This window comes from Panulirus ornatus, chromosome 8, assembly GCF_036320965.1.
Source record: "Panulirus ornatus isolate Po-2019 chromosome 8, ASM3632096v1, whole genome shotgun sequence".
In the NCBI taxonomy this organism is placed as follows: domain Eukaryota; kingdom Metazoa; phylum Arthropoda; class Malacostraca; order Decapoda; family Palinuridae; genus Panulirus; species Panulirus ornatus.
The window spans coordinates 3,014,973-3,037,302 of record NC_092231.1 but is presented as its reverse complement, the minus strand read 5'-3'; the positions used below and the strand labels follow the sequence as shown (position 1 = coordinate 3,037,302).

General features: G+C 47.3%; 2 protein-coding genes across 5 annotated transcripts; one reads left to right on the top strand and one right to left on the bottom strand.

The window, feature by feature from the left end:
- Positions 1-8: 8 nt before the first annotated feature.
- On the bottom strand, positions 9-8,196 carry LOC139749664 (uncharacterized). Its single transcript, XM_071663829.1, has 3 exons — positions 8,021-8,196; positions 1,364-1,479; positions 9-173 (listed from the first exon to the last, which is right to left on the bottom strand). Exons 1-3 carry the CDS (start codon positions 8,085-8,087, stop codon positions 9-11), a joined length of 348 nt encoding a protein of 115 aa, XP_071519930.1. The 5' UTR covers positions 8,088-8,196.
- A 2,196-nt stretch (positions 8,197-10,392) lies between these two features.
- LOC139749740 (fatty acid-binding protein-like) lies at positions 10,393-20,870 on the top strand. Of its 4 annotated transcripts, none has more exons than XM_071663939.1 (5): positions 10,393-10,413; positions 17,975-18,059; positions 18,603-18,772; positions 20,433-20,540; positions 20,684-20,870. In XM_071663939.1, the coding sequence occupies exons 2-5, from the start codon at positions 17,990-17,992 to the stop codon at positions 20,738-20,740; spliced, it is 405 nt and encodes a 134-aa protein (XP_071520040.1). In that variant the 5' UTR covers positions 10,393-10,413; positions 17,975-17,989; the 3' UTR covers positions 20,741-20,870. The 4 variants fall into 4 exon arrangements, with proteins under 4 accessions (XP_071520040.1, XP_071520041.1, XP_071520039.1 ...); XM_071663940.1 differs by lacking the exon at positions 10,393-10,413 and adding an exon at positions 10,732-10,753; XM_071663938.1 differs by lacking the exon at positions 10,393-10,413 and adding an exon at positions 11,718-11,906.
- The last annotated feature ends 1,460 nt before the right edge of the window (positions 20,871-22,330 follow it).

Sequence of the window (22,330 nt, the reverse complement as noted above, 5' to 3'; positions counted from 1 at the left end):
ACGCTATGTCAACTACAGAAACATGAAGTATAACGCTGGAGACACTTACACCAGAGCAGGGATTCCGTCTGGCTCTGAGGTCCAGCAGCCATGGACACGTATATCTCATATGTGGCGAGGCTGGTGGCCTGCAGCCGAAGACAGATGCTAACGTCTTCAGAAGCCTCGTAACCCTGTTGGAGGAAAGGATGAAGGAGGTTTGCTCTACTGTGCACTTTGTTCTCAGTAGCCAACTCTGTATAGTGGGTTACTGAAGCATCGTAATCATAGTTACTGTTCAGTGAGGATACAGAGGTACTTGATATCAAATGGTATCCTTTAGTTTTCTAATCAATAAAGAAAATATTTTACTGCAGCAATCTTCTAGGTTAACGTTACATCCTAGTACATCCATGTCAAAACAACGTAGGACAGCAGTTGTGTTGGACAACACTAAACCATTCTATACTAAACTGTCTGATTTATTCTCTATACCTGTATACATTTGTTATGTCCTTAGCCATTATCTTTGTTAGTTCTTTTACACATTGTATACATAAACCCTTGCTTAGTTCCTCCTGTCTTCCGCATACGTCAGCAGCACATTAATCCTTAACCTCAAAAAGAAAGTAATTCCCTCATACTTTGTCAGTGGATCGTAACCTGTGCCCGTGAAGAATAACCTGTTCTGAGCCTGAAAGACACCCACTCACACTAGAAGGCCAGCCTAATCGTAAATCTATAGGGGGTTACATATTCCATATCAGGGGTCATATTTCACCGCTTCCATCAGTCCTCCTTTCATGTTCCTTTCGACAAAATTCTACATTAAGGTACCTTTTGTATATTACAGCCCACATTGGCATCGTGGGGTGTTTGTAAGAACTAACACAACTTACGTATACATTTAGCACAGAGATGGTGAGCTTAAAATGAGAGACGTATTCAGCTGGAGTAAATTTGTGTGCCTCACCGTTAGTCATATTTTTGTCATATCTTATGTCGGGCTATCGCAATATGTTGTGTCTGTTTTTATGATTGTCATTATTCACTTGTAGATAGATAGCAACTAGTTTAGTATTTCGTTGTTTCATAAAACCTTTTGGGTCTACTTATTTTCGTGAGATCCACTTTGTGTAAAGCCCTAACTTGACTCTAAAGCCATAACTTGTTCCTCCTTCTTGTGTGACTGAAGACAGTAGGTAAGATGCACCACTGTGGGTGGTGTCACAAGTGTGTGTGTGTGTGGCGTCAGTGTCGGTACAAGACCAGAAGCGATGACACTTGGGTCAGCGTGTTGGGGGTGTTGTCACAAGTGTTTCATATCGGTGTTGCTGTGAGACTAAGCTGGAGGAGAGGACACCTGGGTCGTCGTGTCCCTGACCTTGGTGGACAAGTTGTACCGTAGCAGGACGTCGTCCCGGGCGCTGGACCAAATGTCCTCCTGCAGACCGAACACCTTCACCGTCGCATTCGTAGTACCTCCCGCTTCACTGGACGCTGATGGAAGAAGAGAAAAGAAGTTGACACAGGAACGTCAGATGTCAAGATGTTCGTTCAGCTTAATCAAAGTCGTTTCTTCAGTAAACAACATTTAGTGCTTCAGCATACAATAAGTTTTTCAGGTTACAGTCAGTTTGTCATCATGCAATTACAGTTAGTTCTTCAGCGTCCAGTCTGTTCATTTGCTCCGAGTGATTTCTTCGGCATTCATTCCGTTCATTCAGTTTATAGTCGGCTCTTCAGCACAGAGGCAAATCTTCACCTTAGTCATTTAGAAGGTTTAGAGTTAATTCTTCAACAGTCTGTCCCTCAGCATTCTATTACTTAGATCTTCCGCAGTTCCTCAAGCTGTTGCAAGATAGAAGAAGAGAGAAGAAGCATGGAGCCTAGTACGGAAGAGAAAAACCAACAGATGATTTGAGAAGAACTGTGTGTAAACTTTTTAATTAAGCAGACGCAAAAACATTAGACGGGGACATGAAGCAAAACAATTATCAGCTTTGTTTTGAACGGGATCTGTTGTGTTACTTTCAAGGATTCTTTCTGTTAAGTCTTTTCATAAGTTACCAATCCTCTTTACGTAAATATTCGTCCAAGTGCTGTGACTCCCTCGAGTGAAAGCGTTACCCAGTAGTCTGTATGCACTACTGCAAAGTGACGTCAGTCTCGGAAAGAGCTGTTTAGATCAAGATTGACAACACCTTTCAAAATTCTTTGGAGTTTCTTTTGGTATTTTCAGTATCATTTACTTAATACTGGCGTTTCATTTCACACATTTTTCTTTCTCTGCAAATTTACATAATGTGTCAGGTTGATGACTGTTTGGACAATGTTGTTTTATATCTTATTGTCCCATCGCCTCTACGTAGTTGTGCTAAATGAACGTCTGCTCCGTATTGGCACACGTTCTTAGTACGATGTTGTCTTAGTGAACCTCTACCAAGATACATCATTAAGGTTTTCATATACGTCTGTTGTCACAGCTAATCCTGTCAAAAGGAATTCGAGTAAAAATTGAAAATTTCTTTCCCTATTTCTTCTCGTGTTGACCAGCTTTACCAACAGTAAAGAAAGCTACCTCATAAGTAATTTGTCGGTGGTCACTCGTACCAGGCTCTTCACCCACATTGTCGGCCACACCTTCGTCTGTAGCTTTAATCTAAGTTTAATCTATTCATATCACAGGTAAGTTTCTTCACGAACTGCAGGAAGGTGCCATAATGCAAGTTTGTGTCGTGCCCATATTGTAAGTTCTTCAGCAGGGTATTCAGTAGCCTGTTCTTCACTTAGCGGAGAGTTCTACTGAGTACTGGCAGGTCCGCGAATTACAGGCAACTCTTCAGCCTAATGGCACTATTTTCAGTGTGCACTCAGTATGCACTCAGCATGCTGTCAGCATACACTTAGTATGCTCTCAGCATACGCTCAGTCTGCTCTGAGCATACACCCAGTTTTACAACAGAGGGTCACTTCTTCAGCTTCGTCAGTTGTGCAGAACACAAGCAGTTCGTCGGCTTCCAGTTAGGCCATCAACTCACACGCAGGTTTAGAGAATGTCGTCAAGTCCTGATCTTCGCCCAGTTCTGTAGAATACAGTCACGTATTCAGTTTCCAGGCAGCTCTTAGCGTACCACCAGCTCTTCATCACACATAGGCAATAACTCAGCATACTGTTCTATAGCACAGAATAAGCCATGCATCATACTGTCAGTGCTTCAAGACACCCATTCTTACTGTTGTAAATAATACTACCCCAAGATTCACTTGGGCGACAATCCTTCTCGGAATGGTACATAATTGAGCCCCTGATCGATCCTCGACTGGTTTGGCCCAAAATCATGAACCTTATCTGGGCTTAGGACGCTGAGGTCGTGGCCACGTCTAACCTCGAAACACTGAGGCCGTGGCCACGTCTAACCTTGGGACACTGGGGCCATGCATGGCCACGTCTAACCTTGGTACACTGAGGTCGTGGCAACGTCTAACCTGAGGCACACTGAGGCTGTGGCCATAACTCGGGGAACATCAGACGCGTTTATTGATTTACTATTTGTCTTGTAAGGCGGGAAGGGACGGAGGAGGGGTACCATGCGGTCCTTTGTTGTAAGAAAATGTTTATTCCAGCGTTGTATCACCCCTCCCCCCTCCCCTCACACACACACACACACACACACACACACACACACACACACACACACACACACACACACACACACACACTACTTACTTGCCTCTTTATCCTTAAGCTGATGTTCCAGTATCTACCTGTGTTCCTGGTGCAGAATCATGACATATCAAAAGACGCCTTTACAGGACACGACGTGTTGTTGATCGCTCTCCACTAACAACCTGCTACCTTAGCCACACTCAGTGTCTCACTGGAAACCAACAACGCAAAAAAAAAAGACTTCGATGAAGGCTTGCTTCTGCTGTTGATGTGCCGCGGAGACATGAATTTCAACGTTCAACTCGAGAGCTTTTTGTTGCGTTCCGTGACTGTCGTGTGGTCAAGGCCCGTTAACCCCAGGAGCCTTTATGTCAGATGTTTAAACTTTTAAGTAACCATCTGCTGCGTTGTGTACAACATGCCAACAGGAATTTTCTGCAGAAATGTGTCTTTGGTAGCTCACAGTGGGCTACTGAACATTCATCTCTTGCTCTCCCTTCTAAACCCTCTGATGTGAATGACGTAGTCCAATAAGGTTCCACTGCAAATAGGTATTTCACGGTCGCATGACCTTTGTCCACGGAATATATGTAACCTGGAATACCTCACGCCACTGAGTCTCTCGATGAATATTTCTAAATGGGTCAGTAATGAGGATATGCTCATTAACTTTGGGTCTGAAATTATCATATTCCTCAGGACGTCCCGTCACACAATATTATTAATGCAGGAACCTCAGGTATGCTAAACACTGGTCATGACCCCTCAGGTAAGTGGCTGACACTCTGTGACCCTCAGGTAGGTGGCTGACACACTGTGACCCTCAGGTAGGTGGCTGACACACTGTGACCCTCAGGTAGGTGGCTGACACACTGTGACCCTCAGGTAGATGGCTGACGCACTGTGACCCTCAGGTAGATGGCTGACGCACTGTGACCCTCAGGTAGGTGGCTGACGCACTGTGACCCTCAGGTAGATGGCTGACACACTGTGACCCTCAGGTAGGTGGCTGACGCACTGTGACCCTCAGGTAGATGGCTGACGCACTGTGACCCTCAGGTAGGTTCATGACACAGTGACCCTCAGGTAGATGGCTGACGCACTGTGACCCTCAGGTAGGTTCATGACACAGTGACCCTCAGGTAGATGGCTGACACACTGTGACCCTCAGGTAGGTGGCTGACGCACTGTGACCCTCAGGTAGATGGCTGACGCACTGTGACCCTCAGGTAGGTTCATGACACAGTGACCCTCAGGTAGATGGCTGACACACTGTGACCCTCAGGTAGGTGGCTGACGCACTGTGACCCTCAGGTAGATGGCTGACGCACTGTGACCCTCAGGTAGGTTCATGACACAGTGACCCTCAGGTAGATGGCTGACGCACTGTGACCCTCAGGTAGATGGCTGACGCACTGTGACCCTCAGGTAGGTTCGTGACACAGTGACCCTCAGGTAGGTTCGTGACACTCATACACCAGTGTGTTTGTATTCACTTCGAATTAAACACAGTTGACTGGTATTCCTGGTCAGTGTAATCTGTAAACATCCTTTGTAGAGATATTTTGTAAACTTAACCATGATATTTGTGTGTGTGTGTGTGTGTGTGTGTGTGTGTGTGTGTTTGTTGTGTGACGAATCATTTTACACACGGAAGGTGCAATTTAGCCTCGTTTTTTATATTCCAGGTTGTGTATTATTCAGTAACCCCCGCCTTGACGGTTTTGCTTTTGTTGTTGTTGTTATTGTTGTTGTTTCCTCTGTTGTACTTTCCATTATTCCTCGATTGCTGCAAAAAGGTTTTCTCACATTCCTGTTGACCTTACCTTTGCTTACTATCCTGTGCTGCCCTCCAGATAATGGCTCTTTTCTTTCATTCCTTCTTCTAAGTTCTGGTCAATATCAATGATCTTTCTGATGAACTTAAGACATAGTTCTCGTGCGGCCACATCCCTCTCCCTCCTTGTGCTGGGGGAGCTGGGTTTGCTCTCCTCTGGCCCCCAACATCAGTTTCCTTGATGGAGACGCCATCCTTATCGTACCTCGGTCGATTCAAGCAACGCCTTTAATGTCCCATCGAATGAGGACATGTGGTTGGTGATAGCCGCTCTAATTTATCTCCATTATAGAATTTAGATATAAGTCATGTATCCTTGTCCATGTGTATGGAGGTGATTTAGACCAACCACATTATATCTTGCCTTCTGTCCAACACATCTCTCCATCATTGTTTCCAAATCGTCATTGCTTCTGTTAGAATGGAATTACATTATCCATGTATGTATGTCTGACTCAAGCGTCGTCCACGTGATGTTTAGGTACGAGTCATGTCCTTCTGGGAAGTTATTCACATAGGTTGCTGGACTCCCGTGATGTTGCAGGTAGCGTTCTTAACCGTGGTTCTCTCACGGGGCCGCCCAAGGTCGAGCGCACAGGTTCGAATCCTGGTTACGGCAGTCGGTCCACAGTTAACCCAGCTTTTCATCCACCCCTAAGGGTTGGTCGATAGAATGGGTGCTTGGCTCAGGCTGGGATAGATATATGCAGGATATCCACTAGGATCATTGTACTGACTGGAGTAATGCCAACTTAGTTATTAACTATAATTCCTTGACCACGAGAAATATAATTGAATCTTCTTTTATAAAATTCACAAAGAATTGTAACATTGATATTAGTGAAGGTCTTTACAAACTAGATAGAAAAAAATTGTAAACATTTCCCTTTCATGTCCACATAGTGAGTTTTCATGACACGCATGTTGCCAGCCTCGAACGCACCCACCCGGACACCAACACCGGGTGGTTCTTGTTTACCAGAGGCGTCTAGCCACGTTTCTTCCTCGTATATCAAATGGCTGTTCTTTATCTCATTCTTGTATCTCCCCTGATGATGTGATCATTACACCAAAGTGCATTTGGGAATTTATCGAGTTTCATTTCCCCGTGGATAACCTGCATATATATAAAGAAAAACAACAACGCCACCAAGGTTGCACCCTGCGGGACACCATTGTTTACACCAGTTCTCCCGTCGTGCGGCCCTGTTTCCTGAACTTTCTTTGCTGCCATACAACTTCTCGATATGTTTTATTGTATTAACATTCATAGTTTTGTCCTTTAGCTTGTTCATGCATAATTTCCCTGGCTTAGTTTCGGGTTGTGATCTGTGGTTACTCTCTCCTTGCATCTTGCAACGAACTGGCGTCCACACCTGAAGGTTGTGATCAAGTCTGGCCCCCATTCCTCCCTTACCCAGGATGGACAATGGAATAGCCTCTCCTCGTTGCTCACCTCTTTTACTTCAGATCCCAAATTAGTTGCCCTCCTCTGGACCTTTGGACCTTTATGTTCCTTTAAGTGCTTTAGGTCTGACTTGTAGATAGTTTACTGAACATTCCCTCAGCCATTCTAATGATAACCACTACACTGTTCTGCTTAAAGCCTGGGTACAGTTTAGACCCGAGGTCCCTCTCATGCATGTTTACTAGACTTTTTTCCTGCCACATTAGTCATATGGTGTGTGTGTGTGTGTGTGTGTGTGTGTGTGTGTGTGTGTGTGTGTGTGTGTGTGTGTGTGTGTATGTTTGTGTGTGTGTGTGTGTGTGTGTGTGTGTGTGTGTGTGTGTGTGTGTGTGTGTGTATCTGTGTGTGTGTGTGTGTGTGTGTGTGTGTGTGTATGTGTGTTTTGGGGTATTTGTACATACCAGGAGGGTTTACACTTGTGGGGCCTCACATAGTATCCCAGTTTTCTTATTTCTATCTTTTTTTTTTTTCATTGTGACTCAATTACTTTTCTGGCTTCTCTCCTTCCACGAGTCCACAGCTCTGTTGACCAAGAAATATGTCCTCACGTCCCTCTGTCTGACGCCCAGTTGTGCTAGGAATGGTGGGGTACTCACCAGTGGGAACGAGACACAGGGGCGGCAGCAAGTGGTGGGGTACTCACCAGTGGGAACGAGACACAGGGGCGGCAGCAAGTGGTGGGGTACTCACCAGTGGGAACGAGACACAGGGGCGGCAGCAAGTGGTGGGGTACTCACCAGTGGGAACGAGACACAGGGGCGGCAGCAAGTGGTGGGGTACTCACCAGTGGGAACGAGACACAGGGGCGGCAGCAAGTGGTGGGGTACTCACCAGTGGGAACGAGACACAGGGGCGGCAGCAAGTGGTGGGGTACTCACCAGTGGGTACGAGACACAGGGGCGGCAGCAAGTGGTGGGGTACTCACCAGTGGGTACGAGACACAGGGGCGGCAGCAAGTGGTGGGGTACTCACCAGTGGGTACGAGACACAGGGGCGGCAGCAAGTGGTGGGGTACTCACCAGTGGGAACGAGACACAGGGGCGGCAGCAAGTGGTGGGGTACTCACCAGTGGGAACGAGACACAGGGGCGGCAGTAGAAAGTAAAGTCCTAGGACCGTGCGAGTAGCCCTCATGATGGGGGCTGCAGCAGGGAAGTCGTGTGGTGGATGTGGCGGGAGACGTGTGTGCTGGGCGAGCGGGCGGGCGGGGCGGGGCGGGGCGCTGGACTGACTGAGGTACCACTTGGCGCGCCGCGTCGTTGTCCGTCCCTACTAGAGTGGAGGCGTGTGACGATCAGGTGAGGCCCTGCACGACGAGGGTTGCTGCTCCGGGAGGAAGGTGGAGGGTGGAGGTCTTGTTCCTGTTGTGACCTCAGTGTCTGCCTGGCAGGAGGGCGGCGGTTGAGGCAGCAAGTCATCCCTGCCTCCTGGATGCATCCTATCGTCCTCTTCCTGTGACTCTGCATAACCACTCAGGCTGCACGTTAAGTGTGAAGAAGCATCGAGTAGTGCCAGCACAAGCCTAGTCGCTCTTCACATTGCTTACTTTCCGAACAACCTTAATATATCCGCACCACTGGAGACTGGTGATCTCTCGTCTAGTGTCGAGATGATGTGCATCCCACGCCAGAGAAGTCTGCTAGTAATCTAGTGAAGGAAAAGGAATAGAGTGTCTCATGGACGGCACCAGGACAATAGGAAGATGGCTCAGTCTTATGTGAGCTAAGAGCTTTGTTTGGAACCCAGGACGATCTAGATCGTGTTTATATATATATACATATATATATATATATATATATATATATATATATATATATATATATATATATATATATATATATATATATATATATATATATATATATATATCATTTACGTTTCTTACATATGTGTTCTGCAAGCAGATATTTTTTTCTCTGCTTTAAGTCGTGCAAGTGAGATGTCAGAGAATCATCATAACACTGTTTATCTTTGGCAGTGTCCACACCATTGGGAGTGTTGTTAGTCCATAATGACGTACAGCGTCGTAATACATCACGTTATATCATGCTTGGCTACTGTCTACTAGTCCTCATTCGCACAAGTCCTATGTTCTTGCGCAGAAGTATAATTTACGAGGTATTTTGTTGGCTAGATAAATAAAGGAAATATTCAGCGTGTTTGCTGAGAGGCAGGAGGCGGCGGCAGGTAACCCCGTCCTCCACATGAGAGGCAGGAGGCGGGGGCAGGCTGAAGACCAGGAGGACGTATCAGTGGACGACGGGGAGAGGTTATCGTACTTCCTCTGAATATAGGAACGCCTGGCATCGATGATGGTAACATCACAATCAGAAAGAGCCAAGACATTGTATACATTATCCAAGCTAGCTCTTGGGGGGAACGATAAGGCGTGGGCAATCTATCAGTTTACTTCGAGGAGGCAGTGAAGATAATGAGGTATCTTATCTCTTTCCTCGTAGCTCGGTCCCCTTCTAGCATCTCTACTTCTGCTGCCAGTGATGCTTCGTAACCCTACAGCTAATTTGCTCCACTGTCATCAGACTGCTACATGTTAGCACGTCACATGTGCAGCTGCAGAGAGATGGAAGCCTCTCTTCCTCGACACTGCCGAAACAGCAGTGACTCTACAGGGAACCGTGAGTGGATGACTAGTTTCACTCTGAGGATAATCAACCAGAAAGATATACACAGACAAGAGGAGGTATAAGTGGCAACTGTACGCTATGAATGGAGTCGATATAGCGATGGATATCGGTTTGTGGGAGACAGAGTCGGGGTTAGAGAAAATGGAATATCATTCACCAGAAGAGGTCAAGAGGCCAAGTAAAGCAGAAATATTATATGAAGTAGAGTCATAAGAGCCAGTAACTAGGCAGCGATTCAAACACATACGACAACAAGGGAGGAACACATAGAATAACGAAGGAGGAACAGAGGAACTGAGAGAATATTGTGGGCAAGGCAAAAAGGAAAATGTATAATATTCTAAATATTAATAGAGAGTAAATCATCAGTTGAGGAAGAGAAGCGGGAAGATTATGATGGAGAAGCTGTTGCAGCAGGAGGCTCCTTGGTGAAAGAAAGTCAATGGAACAAGTTTGGTGTCAGTCGAGACGTCTTACGTCCAGTGCTGTCTGCATGTGATGGCTGGGCCACCTGGAGGAGTGGAATCATCAGATGAGAAATTGATCAGTTCGTCACAGTTATAGATGTAGAGGGATGGTCACACTACAGCAAGACAAGGAGTACAGACACACGTGCTAACAAACACTAACGAGACATTACTACTAACATAACGAGACCTTACTACTAACATAACGAGACATTACTACTAACATAACAAGACCCTGCCACTAACCAAACAAGACCCTGCCACTAACCAAACAAGAGCCTGCCACTAACCGACTCTCAGAGGACTCCGTCACACGTGAACCCAGATCTCCTTAGCTCCAGCCGTGCGGTAATTCACTTAAGGTCATATCAGCCCATAGAGCGGGTGTGCTGGCCGGGATGATCCTGCTGGTAGCGGCGGTGGTGGTGCCATAGAGCGGGTGTGGTGGCGGTGGTGGTGCCATAGAGCGGGTGTGGTGGTGGTGGTGGTGCCATAGAGCGGGTGTGGTGGTGGTGGTGGTGCCATAGAGCGGGTGTGGTGGTGGTGGTGGTGCTATGATCTCTGGTGAGCAACAAGATGCGGACGATAAGGACTTATGTGCGATTATCCCGGATGATCCCAAGCCAAGTGAACGGTACACACAAGCTGGAACACATCAAATAATGCGACACAATTCGAGGCATCACAGGTAAAGCTTCGAATTGAAGTCTAGGTACATAAGTCAGTGTGTGTAATCCACTGGTGCGTTCCACACCTTGAGGCTCAAATAGTTCATAAGCTTTCCATAGATGGGGAATGGGGAAGGGAGGGAAGTACTCGAAATAGAAAATCAAAGCCATGAAGGGTTGAGAAACTCGGTGCCAGATGGCTTCAGCGCTGGAAGACCCGAGAGCTGCAGGAGGCGAGCGCTAAACACGGTCACTCGCAGCAGAAACAATGGTAAACATTATAGTCAGGGAGGAGAGAGAGAGAGAGAGAGAGAGAGAGAGAGGACAGGTAGTGGTCAGGCAGTGGAGAGAATGGATCTCTGGGACCGTGACTCCTGCAGACGTGGATAGACTTTAACTCAAACATGGTCGGCCACAGGAGCGGTGTAAGTACAGGTCAGGAGCTACCCGGTTGCTAGACGTCTGTCAGGAGGAGGAGGGGCGGGGCGGTCAGCAGGAGGGGCGGGGCCACCGACAGGGTTGTCCCAACTCCGCGTCGTGGAGACAGTGTGCCGGTATGCGTCTTGTGTGAGGTGGATGAGGAGGTCTGTGGTTAGAGTGAGGGTGTGTGTGTGTGTGTGTGTGTATGTCGTCACGAGTTGTGTGCGGTACGTGTACAGTACGTGTTCGTGGATTGAGTTCCAGTAAGCCATGTGTACGTGTGTCAAGAGGGAGCGATAGCAACCTGGGCCACAGGAGGGCAGGGGAGGGGAACATAACAACCACTGTAGTACTGGCAGACCGCCATTGTCGTTAACCCCGCCAGTACCTCCCAGCTCGATGGTTGACTGTTACTTACTTCTTGTGGTGGTGATGGTGATGGTGATGGTCCTGGTGGTGATGGTGGTGATGGTATGGTCCTGGTGGTGACGGTGGTGATGGTGGTGGTGGAGGGAGAGAGACCCAGGATGCTGGCTGGGGTGAGGCAGCGGGAGAGGGAGGTGGGTCAGTCAGTGTGTGTGTTGCTGTGGTATCGCGAGGATCGTTGACACACACGGCTGCCACCACCACTACAACTCCCACCACTGCCACCTCCGCCACCACTGCCACCTCCACCACCACTGCCACCTCCACCACCACTGCCACCTCCACCACCACTGCCACCACCAGCATCACTCCCGCCCGCCACTGAAGGTACCTTAGGGGATGGCAGTCCTGAATACGTGGGTTCTCTATCTCTCAAACCTTCTTTATTTTCAAATATTCATTTTCTCCTTTTTTTTTTTAATATCTATTCTCCATTCATTGTTTCTTCCCTGAGCTTATTTCTTTTTTCCTCCGCTGTGTCGCTGGAGAAGTGTTTCACATCCTTGATGTTCGTAATATCTGACACCGTACAGTCGTGGCTCTGCGTCTGCTGCCTCAAGGAAGATTAATTAAATGCTCACGATCGACCTGGAGCAATGGTAGGAGACCTGTAATCATGCCTCGCTTGTAGTTATGTCAAATCATAATCCTGTGTTTTCTTCCTGTACCTCAGCTCCCTTAATGACATTATTACCTCTCGAACTAACGTTAAGGTCCTACCCTGAGGGCGTGACAGCCTCGCATTCCAGAGCTTAACTCCAGTTTCAACACTTCTCTGTACACCTCAGGAGCTGGTTTAGATCCTCCGACACGGATAGTGTTAGGTTAAGCCCTCACTTCTTCCGTTCTTAATGATTTAGAGCCGATCATCAACCTCCTTACTGAAGTCCCCGGACGGCATGACCCATCTCCCAACAATTTGGATTTGTTTTACCAGCCACTTGGTACATTGATGACACTTTTGTAACCTTCGTACTCACAGCACCTCCTCCTCCTCCTCCTCCTCCTCCTCCTCCTCCACCTGTTCTTCTACCTCCTCCTCCTCCCCTTAAACGACTTGGTGGGACTGATTGGACTCAGTGATTACTTCTCTCCTCTAGAAAAAATACTTCGTCTCCCTGGGCGATGCCTCTGTCCCCGGCTATTGTTTCAGTGGTGGAAATATAGATACAGAAAAATAGACAAGTAACAGAAGACCTCTGGATCTGTAACGAGGAATGGGTTTTGTTTTACATTCTGATCTAGTTAATGGTAAATTGAAGACTGGAAATAATCATGCGAGCGTTGCTGTATTCTTCAAACAGGCAGCTTTTATCGAGGTTCTCCTTCAAGTTTTTGTTTCTGTAAAGCGAATATCATTATTATTATGCAGCCCCCAAGACCCACCCCCTCGTATGGGTTTGTGCAGCTTCGAGGCTGCACTCCATGCAGGAGCAGGGAAATGATGCACCGCTTTAGAGTGAGAAGTTCCTCAACGACCCTGTGGTCCTTTCCTTTCAAAAACGATGATACAGTCCCGCTGAAGATTTCAGTTTCAGTTTCAGTTTCTGAATCTTTCCTCATATGGCTTAATCTTATCCCTGATCTTAACGTTTTCTAAAATAGCTCAAGCTTATCTGAATCATTGCGATAACGATGAGATTAGAACAGTATCGCGTTCTCATGATGTGGCTATTCCACTTCCCTTAAGTCAGGCCTTCCATTCAGTTCGTGGTTCGACCTTTTCTGTTCCGAGGCGAGTCAGAATAAATAAGCCTGGCTCACTGAGCTTAAAAAAAAGCTCTCTCTACTTCACCTCTCGTCAGCTTTCAACTCCATTTAGTGAAGTACTAGTGCATCCAGATAATGGGTTCCGACCATTCGTCTTCTGCTACTGATCAAACCCTCCGGTCTTCGGCCAGAAGTATTTCTAACAGGCCGGGTCGATCTTCCTTTCCCTATCGTTCCTGTCCATCCAAAACGGTAAAACCACTGGTTTGGTTATGCTTTTCCCCTCATTCCACTTTAGACAACAAAAATGTTCGTCCTGAAACAGATGACACCCACCCGTCACCTGCTGTAGGGTACTTGCGTAAACCCGTAGGCACAACAGACAGCAATAACAGATCATGCGAATTACATCTTACTCGCTGTAGTTCCTTCAGGTACGTCGGTGATGCAGAGACAGCAGCCACCTGAACCAGCAGCTGCTGACTTACTCCTTTACCAGTCCTGTAGCCATCCTACAGTCTCGCTCCCTGCATTCCTAAAGGCGCTTTTCTCTCTGGACATACGTAGGGTCTTCTGAACCTGTGTCTCAACTCTCTCGTCCGTTTCGCTCCACTTATAACACACACAATATGAAGATGGATGAGGTTCGAAGCTCCCCAACTCACGGCTTCATATTTGGACGTCTACTGTCTGTCTCCATAGCCTGACGTTCCCATTAATTTCACATTTCATGAAGCATCTGCTCCAGTACAAACGGTCATGTGAGGCAACCATCCTTCTTGTAGCTGGGTTGGTCCAGTGGTCACCATCCCTCTTGTGGCTTGGTTGGTCCAGTGGTCACCATTCTACTTGTGGCTGGGTTGATCCACTGGTCACCATCCTTCGTGTGGCTGGGATGGTCCAGTTAGTGAGGGAGTGGACTGCAGTACAATGTCCGGTCTCTCCACTGGTTGGCACGCCATACGTAATCCTCCTCCCCTCTCTCTCTCTCTCTCTCTCTCTCTCTCTCTCTCTCTCTCTCTCTCTCTCTCTCTCTCTCTCTCTCTCTCTCTCTCTGCTGAATGAGTAGCCCTATGTGTAGTTATTCCGGTGGTGTGATAATGTGACGAGATAACACAAGATGGCCCTGTTATCTCGAACCTCCCACAGAGTGACAGACATAAAATGGCCTTTAAGGATGTGTTAGGTCTAGACGCGCAGTAGTAACCAAGGGTCCCTAGGGCAAGGCTTCTCAAGTTCCTGCCGCGGGAGCGAGCCAGGACATCGACGACAGCTAGACCATCATAGCTGTCTTCTCTACAAATGCCATTACTATTGACGGAGACAAGCGACTTTCCTGTTCCTTCTCGGGACTACTCATGCTACAGACGACTCTCCTGCACCTTCCAAGACACTCCCAGCCAGCAAAAAAATGAGTGTTAGATGAAAATATCTCCCCCGACGTAGTACCTTCCTGGCCAAGTGTAACGTGGATGGTAAGAGGAGAAGCAGGAGATCCTACAGGAAGAGGTGGAAGGTGGGGACCCTGGGGGTTGGCAGACCGGCTCACCTCTGGTCACGTTCGATGACTTTCTGACCTCGGGTTACATTCATCAGGATACTACATCTAAGACGCCGTTCTTGGTGAGGCAGAAGCCAGGCCAGGGAGAGAAAGGGGACCACTTTTCCTGGCTCCCATACACTTGGGACCTACACCAACAGCGAAGATGATAAAGGGCCGTGAGAACCATGTGGGAAGGTACTGGAGAAACGAGAAACGAGAAGACCCAGAGGAACCCCAGACATGACCAGCAGCCACACTGCAGATGTGTCGCCCTCCACCAGGAGTTGGTGGGTGCCGGGAAGAAGTGACCACCAGCACCGCAGTAACCAGAGACTCAGACCAAAAGTTGGGGGGAAAGAAGGAAAAAAAAAAAAAAAAGCTTGTTGGAAAAGATGTTAAGAAGTGCTGGAGTAGTGCAACAACAAACATTCAGCACTACGTCTGGGCAACATGAACACAGGCTCACCCGTAACGCAATGTCTGTGTGACGGCAGAAGTTTACTGCCACCCTTTCAACCCCCTTACAGACATGCACTCAACTTGCACCCTCTCGTCATCGTGAATGATCAGCCACTACCACTCAGCAGTTCCCCAACCAGACGAGGCATCACATTCATCCCACTGATGAAGCTTGCTCTCCACACCATAAACATCAGCACCAAGACTTATACGTCCTCAGGACGCATGAGTACCAGACATGGACAAGGAAAAGAATCCCGCAGAATCCTCTTCAAACAATTCATTCTCTCCTCCCTAAACATCGCCTCGTCTGTTGGTCATCCACTCGGACAAAAGCAAATATGACAACGCTGCAAACCACAGGACACTGGGTGCTCAGAACAGTCACCAGCTGCCGAGCTACCATGAACATTCAACACCTGCACATCAGTACAGTAATGATCTCATATTATCTCACCTCAATGTGCTTGGTATTCGCTTCCTTACATCAACACTAGACCCTTCTCATCCAAACTACTCCAAAACCAGCCACCAGCCTCCAAAGGAGAAATATGAAGCTGACCCCTGCCTCACACCGTAGAGTCCCTCCTCCCGCCAACACACACACAGACACACACACACACGCCGAAATAACCCAAGCTCCAAACAACCGCGCTTCCAACCCAGCCTGAAACGCCATACCCCCAGACATACTCCCATCTGAAACCTCCTCGCTCCCCAGCATTGAAGTTTACCTTTCTCGTCTGAGTGTTGGACGACACCCATCTCTCCGGCATTAGTCACCGTTTCAACAGATCACAAGACTCGTGAGGCGCGAGATGCAACAACTTTCTCACTGATGACAATGAGCACTTGATCTTCAGTGTTCACCCCACACAGACATGCACAGTACACTCACTACCCATGTGTCATACTAAAGCGACCAAGAGAGATGGGAGCGGGGACCTTCCCCTCCTGTCTTTGTATCACGTGGAGGTTCGTTCCTGCACGAAAGGCAATCAATGTCTTGAGGAGTCTAGTTCCTCCAACGCTCGATTTCCTAAATTCTTTTTTGTGTCGTTTCTCCCAGGACGCTGCCCCTGTAAGCGTCCCGGGGATCGTTGTCGCCAGCGGACACACAGCTGCCCTCTACACACGAACCTTCCTGATGGTGGTAGCCTCCTGAAGATGCGCTCGGCGATCCTGGAGACTGGCTGTCAGCCTTATAAGACGTGGGTCATCGGCCACGTTTACAATGTCGCCGTGCACGTCTACAGGACCGCCAGCCACGTCCCCAGCCCCTTCCAATACCGTCCCCAGTGCCTCCCAGTGCGGTCCCCAGCCCCGCCTTCTGCCGTCCCCATCTCTGTCCGTACCCATTCGACTCCGCTCTTATCCTCAGTCCCGTCCAATGTCGTACCCAGCCGACCCCGGTCACGTCCCCATCACCGTCCAATGCCGTCCCATCTCTGTGTCCGTCCCCATCACCGTCCAGTGCCGTCCCATCTCTGTTTGTGTCCGTCCCCATCCCCGTCCAGCGTCGTCCCCATTCCTGTCCAGGGTCGTACCCAGTCGACCCTGGTGCCGTCTTACATAAGAGCAGCCACCAGGTCACCATGGTCATCAGCCAGTCAGCAGGGTAAACTGAGAGGTTGTGGGAGACGCTCATCCGCGGCTTCATCCTTATGTAAGACTTATGACCGTCCCAGCGCCCTCTGGGCCCAAGGTTTGTGAGTCGAGAGTAAACACAACATCTTGAAGAGTTACGCATGACCCACCTCTGCGCTTTCCTGCTACCCTTGTATCTTACGCCTGCTACACTTGTACCTTACACCCGCTAACCTTGTACCTTCAACTCATTAACCTTGTACCCTACACCCGCTAAACTTGTACCTTACATCCACTACCCTTGTACCGTTCATCCGCTGCCTTTGTATATTACACCCACTAACCTTTTACCCTCCACCCGTTAACCGTGTACCTTCCACCCGTTACCCTTGTACCTTCCACCCATTAACCATGTACCGTAACACCTGCTAACCGTATACCTTACACCTGCTACCTCTGTATGTTATACAGACTTTAGATGCTTCAATCCCTTCTGAGAACAGTGTTTCGCATCCTGCAGAATATTTTCTAATTTATTGATGTTTTACAACGTTTAGAACATTTTGTTTCTAAATCCCTTTAAAATCTGTCTCTCGGTGTCACTGACTCATCTGATCAAGGATTGAGGTGATGTTGAATGCTATGCGGGCACGCAAACCCCTTATCCACAACCCGACCACCGATAAACATCGCCATGTTTAGTGGTCCATGTTACACCTTTACCATACCATGAATATAGAACGTACCCAAAACAGTTACGAAATAATGCAAAAACAAGATAACGTCAACTTACTATGTGGCTGGTCCCAGGTGAAGAGGCAGAGATATAGATGCAGGAAGTCTTCGAACATGATGTGTGGTTCTGACTAGGTTTCTGTACACATGTTTAGCCTACCCTACGTTTGATTATGTACAGTAATCTTTCGATCTTACTTCTTGCTAACACAATCCTTTAAGTCACGTGATGTACTGTGACACAAGATCATTATCTGTTAGGTAGAGATCAATTTCTTTAAGTTACCGTGAGTGTCTACTGGTGTTAGCTAGGCATGATGATCTCCCTCCCTCATGTGATGATTGCCTCCTCTTGTTCCAGCTGGGCACGTCCGGGATGGCACAGTTCACTGGTACCTACAAGCACGAGAGAGATGACAACTTGGAGCAGCTCTTCATCCAGATGGGTGAGTCAGTTGGTGATCGGTCGCTCTTGCCACACAGTACCAGCTGAGGCAGCCTCCCAGCCTCTCCGGGAGCCTATACATGTCTCACTCTATCTAGTCTGGGTATCTATTGGGAGGTCGAATTTCATCTTTTTGTGTGTGTGTCCTTTGTTCACCAACATCGCTGTTGTTATCGTTTATTTGTGGACTCCTTCCCAGTTTTGGGCCTGGCGGATCCTCCGCATTTTTGGAAGCACTGCTTAAATGGTTCACTGTCGTGCTGAACTGCATTTTGACAGTGAACTGTTCGAGAAAATGAACATAGAGGTGAAATGAACAGAGTTAAACTAATGATGTTGACACAGTGGCTTCCTATGCCTGTCACCTGCATGTTTAGAGCGACAGGTGGTGCCGCTGTCAGCGTCGCAGGGATGCATAGCATGGTAATGACAGATGGTTGGGAAAAGGCATATAACAAAAGAATATGTTGACCTTTGAACGTAGGTTAATGATGTTATTGGTTAGAGGTTAGGAACAATGGACTCTCAAGCTCTGTCTTCCCAGGGATGAACTTCCTGGTGCGGAAGCTGGCGCTCCGTACCAGTCCGACCATCGAGGTGAAGGTGGAAGGGGACAACTGGACCATAAGTACCATCATGTCCATCAGGACCCTCACCTGGACCTTCAAGCTGGGCGAGGAGACCATTGTCGACGGCACCAACGGCTTCGTGAAGGTGAGGTCCTCCGGGAGACATCCCGATGGGTGAGTGGTATATGACACCGTAAGGTTAAATGCACCTTCACGAAATAGATGGGTGAGTGGTATATGACACCGTAAGGTTAAATGCACCTTCACGAAATAGATGGGTGAGTGGTATATGACACCGTAAGGTTAAATGCACCTTCACGAAATAGATGGGTGAGTGGCATATGACACCGTAAGGTTAAATACACCTTCACGAAACAGTGGTTAGGGTGCTATCCCTCTCTTGCTCTCATTATGTTTATCACAGATTGGGTGGGGTTTTGAGTGTACTGAAGATGAGGCCTTTGACCTGACCAAAATGTGTTACGTCAGAAGGCCAATGGCGTCGAGGGTGTAGTGAATTCTGCCTTTAACCTTACCTAGAAATCTCAAGTCAAAGTTCAGTTGTGTTGAGAGAGTAGTGTAGATGAATGTGGTGAAGACAGCCTATGACCTGACGCCTAAGGGTCACGTCAAACGCTCTTGGCTTCGAGGGAATAGGCCATTGTTGTCGAGGATATAGTAAAGTTGATCTTTGACCCGAGCTATGCGTTTCAGGTCAAATGCCAGTAGTACCGAGGGTTTTGTGAGGGTGAGGATATATGTAGGTAAAGAGGTGAGTCAGGGTCAGGTCAGAGGCTGGTGGTGTCGAGGGTATAATGAAGGTGAGGGTGTAGTGTAGTGAAGATGGTATAGTGGTATTGACCTGACTATTGCAGGCCAGGTCAAAAGTTATTAATAACGATGTAGTGAATATGAGGGTGTAATGAAGATACATCAGGGTCAGATCAAAGGCCAATGGCATCGAGAGTGTAGAGAAAATGCGTTTGTTGAGAGTGAAATGAAACCATGGCTGTCGAGGGTAAAGTGAATTTAGGTTCGTCGAGAGTGAAGATGAGTTTGATGGTACTTGGCCTACTATAAAGAACATGATAATGGATTACTGTGTGGGGAATATGTATTACTTTCACTGGCGAATGTTTGTGTTCCTGATTTAGCATTACTTGCCAAGGACTAAGATCATATCTGATCATGTTTATGGTTACTGTTAAAATCATGAGATTAAGGAGTGACACCATTGGGACACAATGGTTGCAGGTCGAGGTTAGAGGCTGTGTTACAAGTATAGGTTAATGGCTAAATTACAGGTTGAAGTTAGTGGCTAAGTTACAAGTTGAAGTTAGAGGCTAAGTTACAGGTCGAGGTTAGAGGCTGTAAATTTGTCCACACAGGAGGAGGGAAAATTGAGGGGGAGATTTGATTACAACTTCAAAGTTCCTGAATCGGATTAATAAAGAAATATCTGTGAGAGGTCGTAAGTGGAAACTAATCAAGAGACAAAAGAGGAGAGGTGTTAATAAATACCGATGCAGTATTAAATTAGTTGATGTATGGAGAGGAGAGATGTGAAAAGTTGTTAGGCAGTTACACATCCAGTCAGGCTAGGCTGTGTGGTGTGGAGAGGCAGGTCGCCACCCACTGTATGTAGCTAATGAAGGGTCAGTGAACTGGATAACCAATGAATGGGATTAATGAAGTGTTTAACCATTCTCTGTGGTTAGTGATCTGGTCACTCACTGCATGTGGTTGGTGATGTGGTCAGCCATCTGTTCATTAACAAGCGTAGTGATGACGAAGTGTTGTTGCAGGTGATCTTCACTTTGGATGGGGACCGCCTGGTGCAGACGCCGGTAGACGAGACGGACGAGAAGGCCATGACAGCCGTGAGACACTTCACTCCACAGGGCATGACCCAGGTCACACACGCTTGCTTCTTTCTCTCCCGACCTACAATATGCATCAGTTTGTCTTGCTTTGTTTATTGATGTTTTTTGTGATATACTGTATTCCTGTATCGCTTCCCCACAGGTAGAACTGACGCGTGTAACTGTCTTTGCAGACGATGGTGCACAAGGCCTCAGGCACGACCGCCGTAAGGCACTTCAAGAAAGCCTGAGGGAGGGTGCGGGAGGGGGACTCCTCACCAGCCAACGCCTGTGGTATAGACAGCTGGTAGTGTAGACACACCCAGAGCCCGGCAAGGATTCATGCACAATTTTTTATTCTCAACATAGCCGAATCACCCACGTTTCTACTTTCATTTTCCCCAGTATACACGTTACTCAGGAATGCCTTGAGAGTTAGTTCCACGATAGTAATCAACAGTGTGACCAGTCAAGAGCAATCATGTATGATCCAGCCTGACGGTAGACTGTGGCAATACGGAGACAGCGGCTGAAGGATCCCAACTGTTGCCTAGGGTTGTACTAGTGAGTTATGATCCCCAGGATCACTACAGACGGTGAGGCACACCTAGCCTAGTTTACGTAGCCCGTCGCAAAGCATCAGTAATGTTCCTGCTGACTTGTACACTGACTTTTACTTAGCATATTATTAATCACAACTTTAATCATTATTTTCACTTGAACCCCTGATATTCATAAACTTTTATTGTTACAATTGATGTCCGGAACCATCTCGTGCCCATCGTGTTGATCCTATTTTGTCTCTTTAATAGTAAGCAGTCGATCTGGTCGTGTTATCTACTCCCACATGCACCATACATCTATCCACTTCTTTTCACCTCTTCCCTTCACACTCTACTTTCTCATTCTTCCCTGTTCTTGTTCCTCTAGTAAACGAACCTAGACCGTCTTTCTAGTAATCTCTCGTGTTGAACGCTAGATTATCTAGCATGTACTTCTAATTACTTACTTCTTTCCGAGAACCAAATGTCTGGTTGTGTTCCAACTAGCTCCTGTATATTTTTATGATAGGTGAACATCCTTGATTTTAGAGAGGTGTGTGATTGATTGATGACCGACATGTGTCACACACCTCACACTTGGGTCTCCAGACATCAAGGTTATTTGGTTCAAAATTTTTACACCTATCTTTTTTCCTTTGATTCACCAACTGTTCTCCCAACTCAACGAAATTAATGATATCCAACGACTATGTCCCTACCAACTGGCCGTATCATCTCCAAGTTGAGGTCCTTACTAACGGCACATTAATCTACACCCTTAGCATTGATTAGAATCCAACCTTATAGACAGCAGGGAGGTTGAAACCCTCACGTTTTCCATTCTGAAAGATCTGAATCAAAGCACTAACGACTCCATTTTCACGACCGCTCTCCTAACACGTTGGTTTTGTTTTCCACTCCAAACCTCCTCCTCTTTACCTCAGACCTCTTACTATATACCTCAAACCTCCGGTACTATGCATCAAACATCTTGCTCTATCCCTCAGTCCTCTTGCTGTGTACCTCAAACCTCTTGCTTAATACCTCAAACATCTTGCTTTATCCCTCAGTCCTCTTGCTCTGTGCCTCAAACCTCTTGCTTAATACCTGAAACATCTTGCTTTATCCCTCAGTCCTCTTGCTCTGTGCCTCAAACCTCTTGCTCTGTGAATTCACAACTTTCAAAAACAAATCGTTCATATGCTCACAGTCCTCGAGATGTGCTCTCTCTCGCATTACCTCTTTCTCTGACTGCCTCCTCAATTCACCAGTTATGTCACAATCATAGCGTTGGGTGGA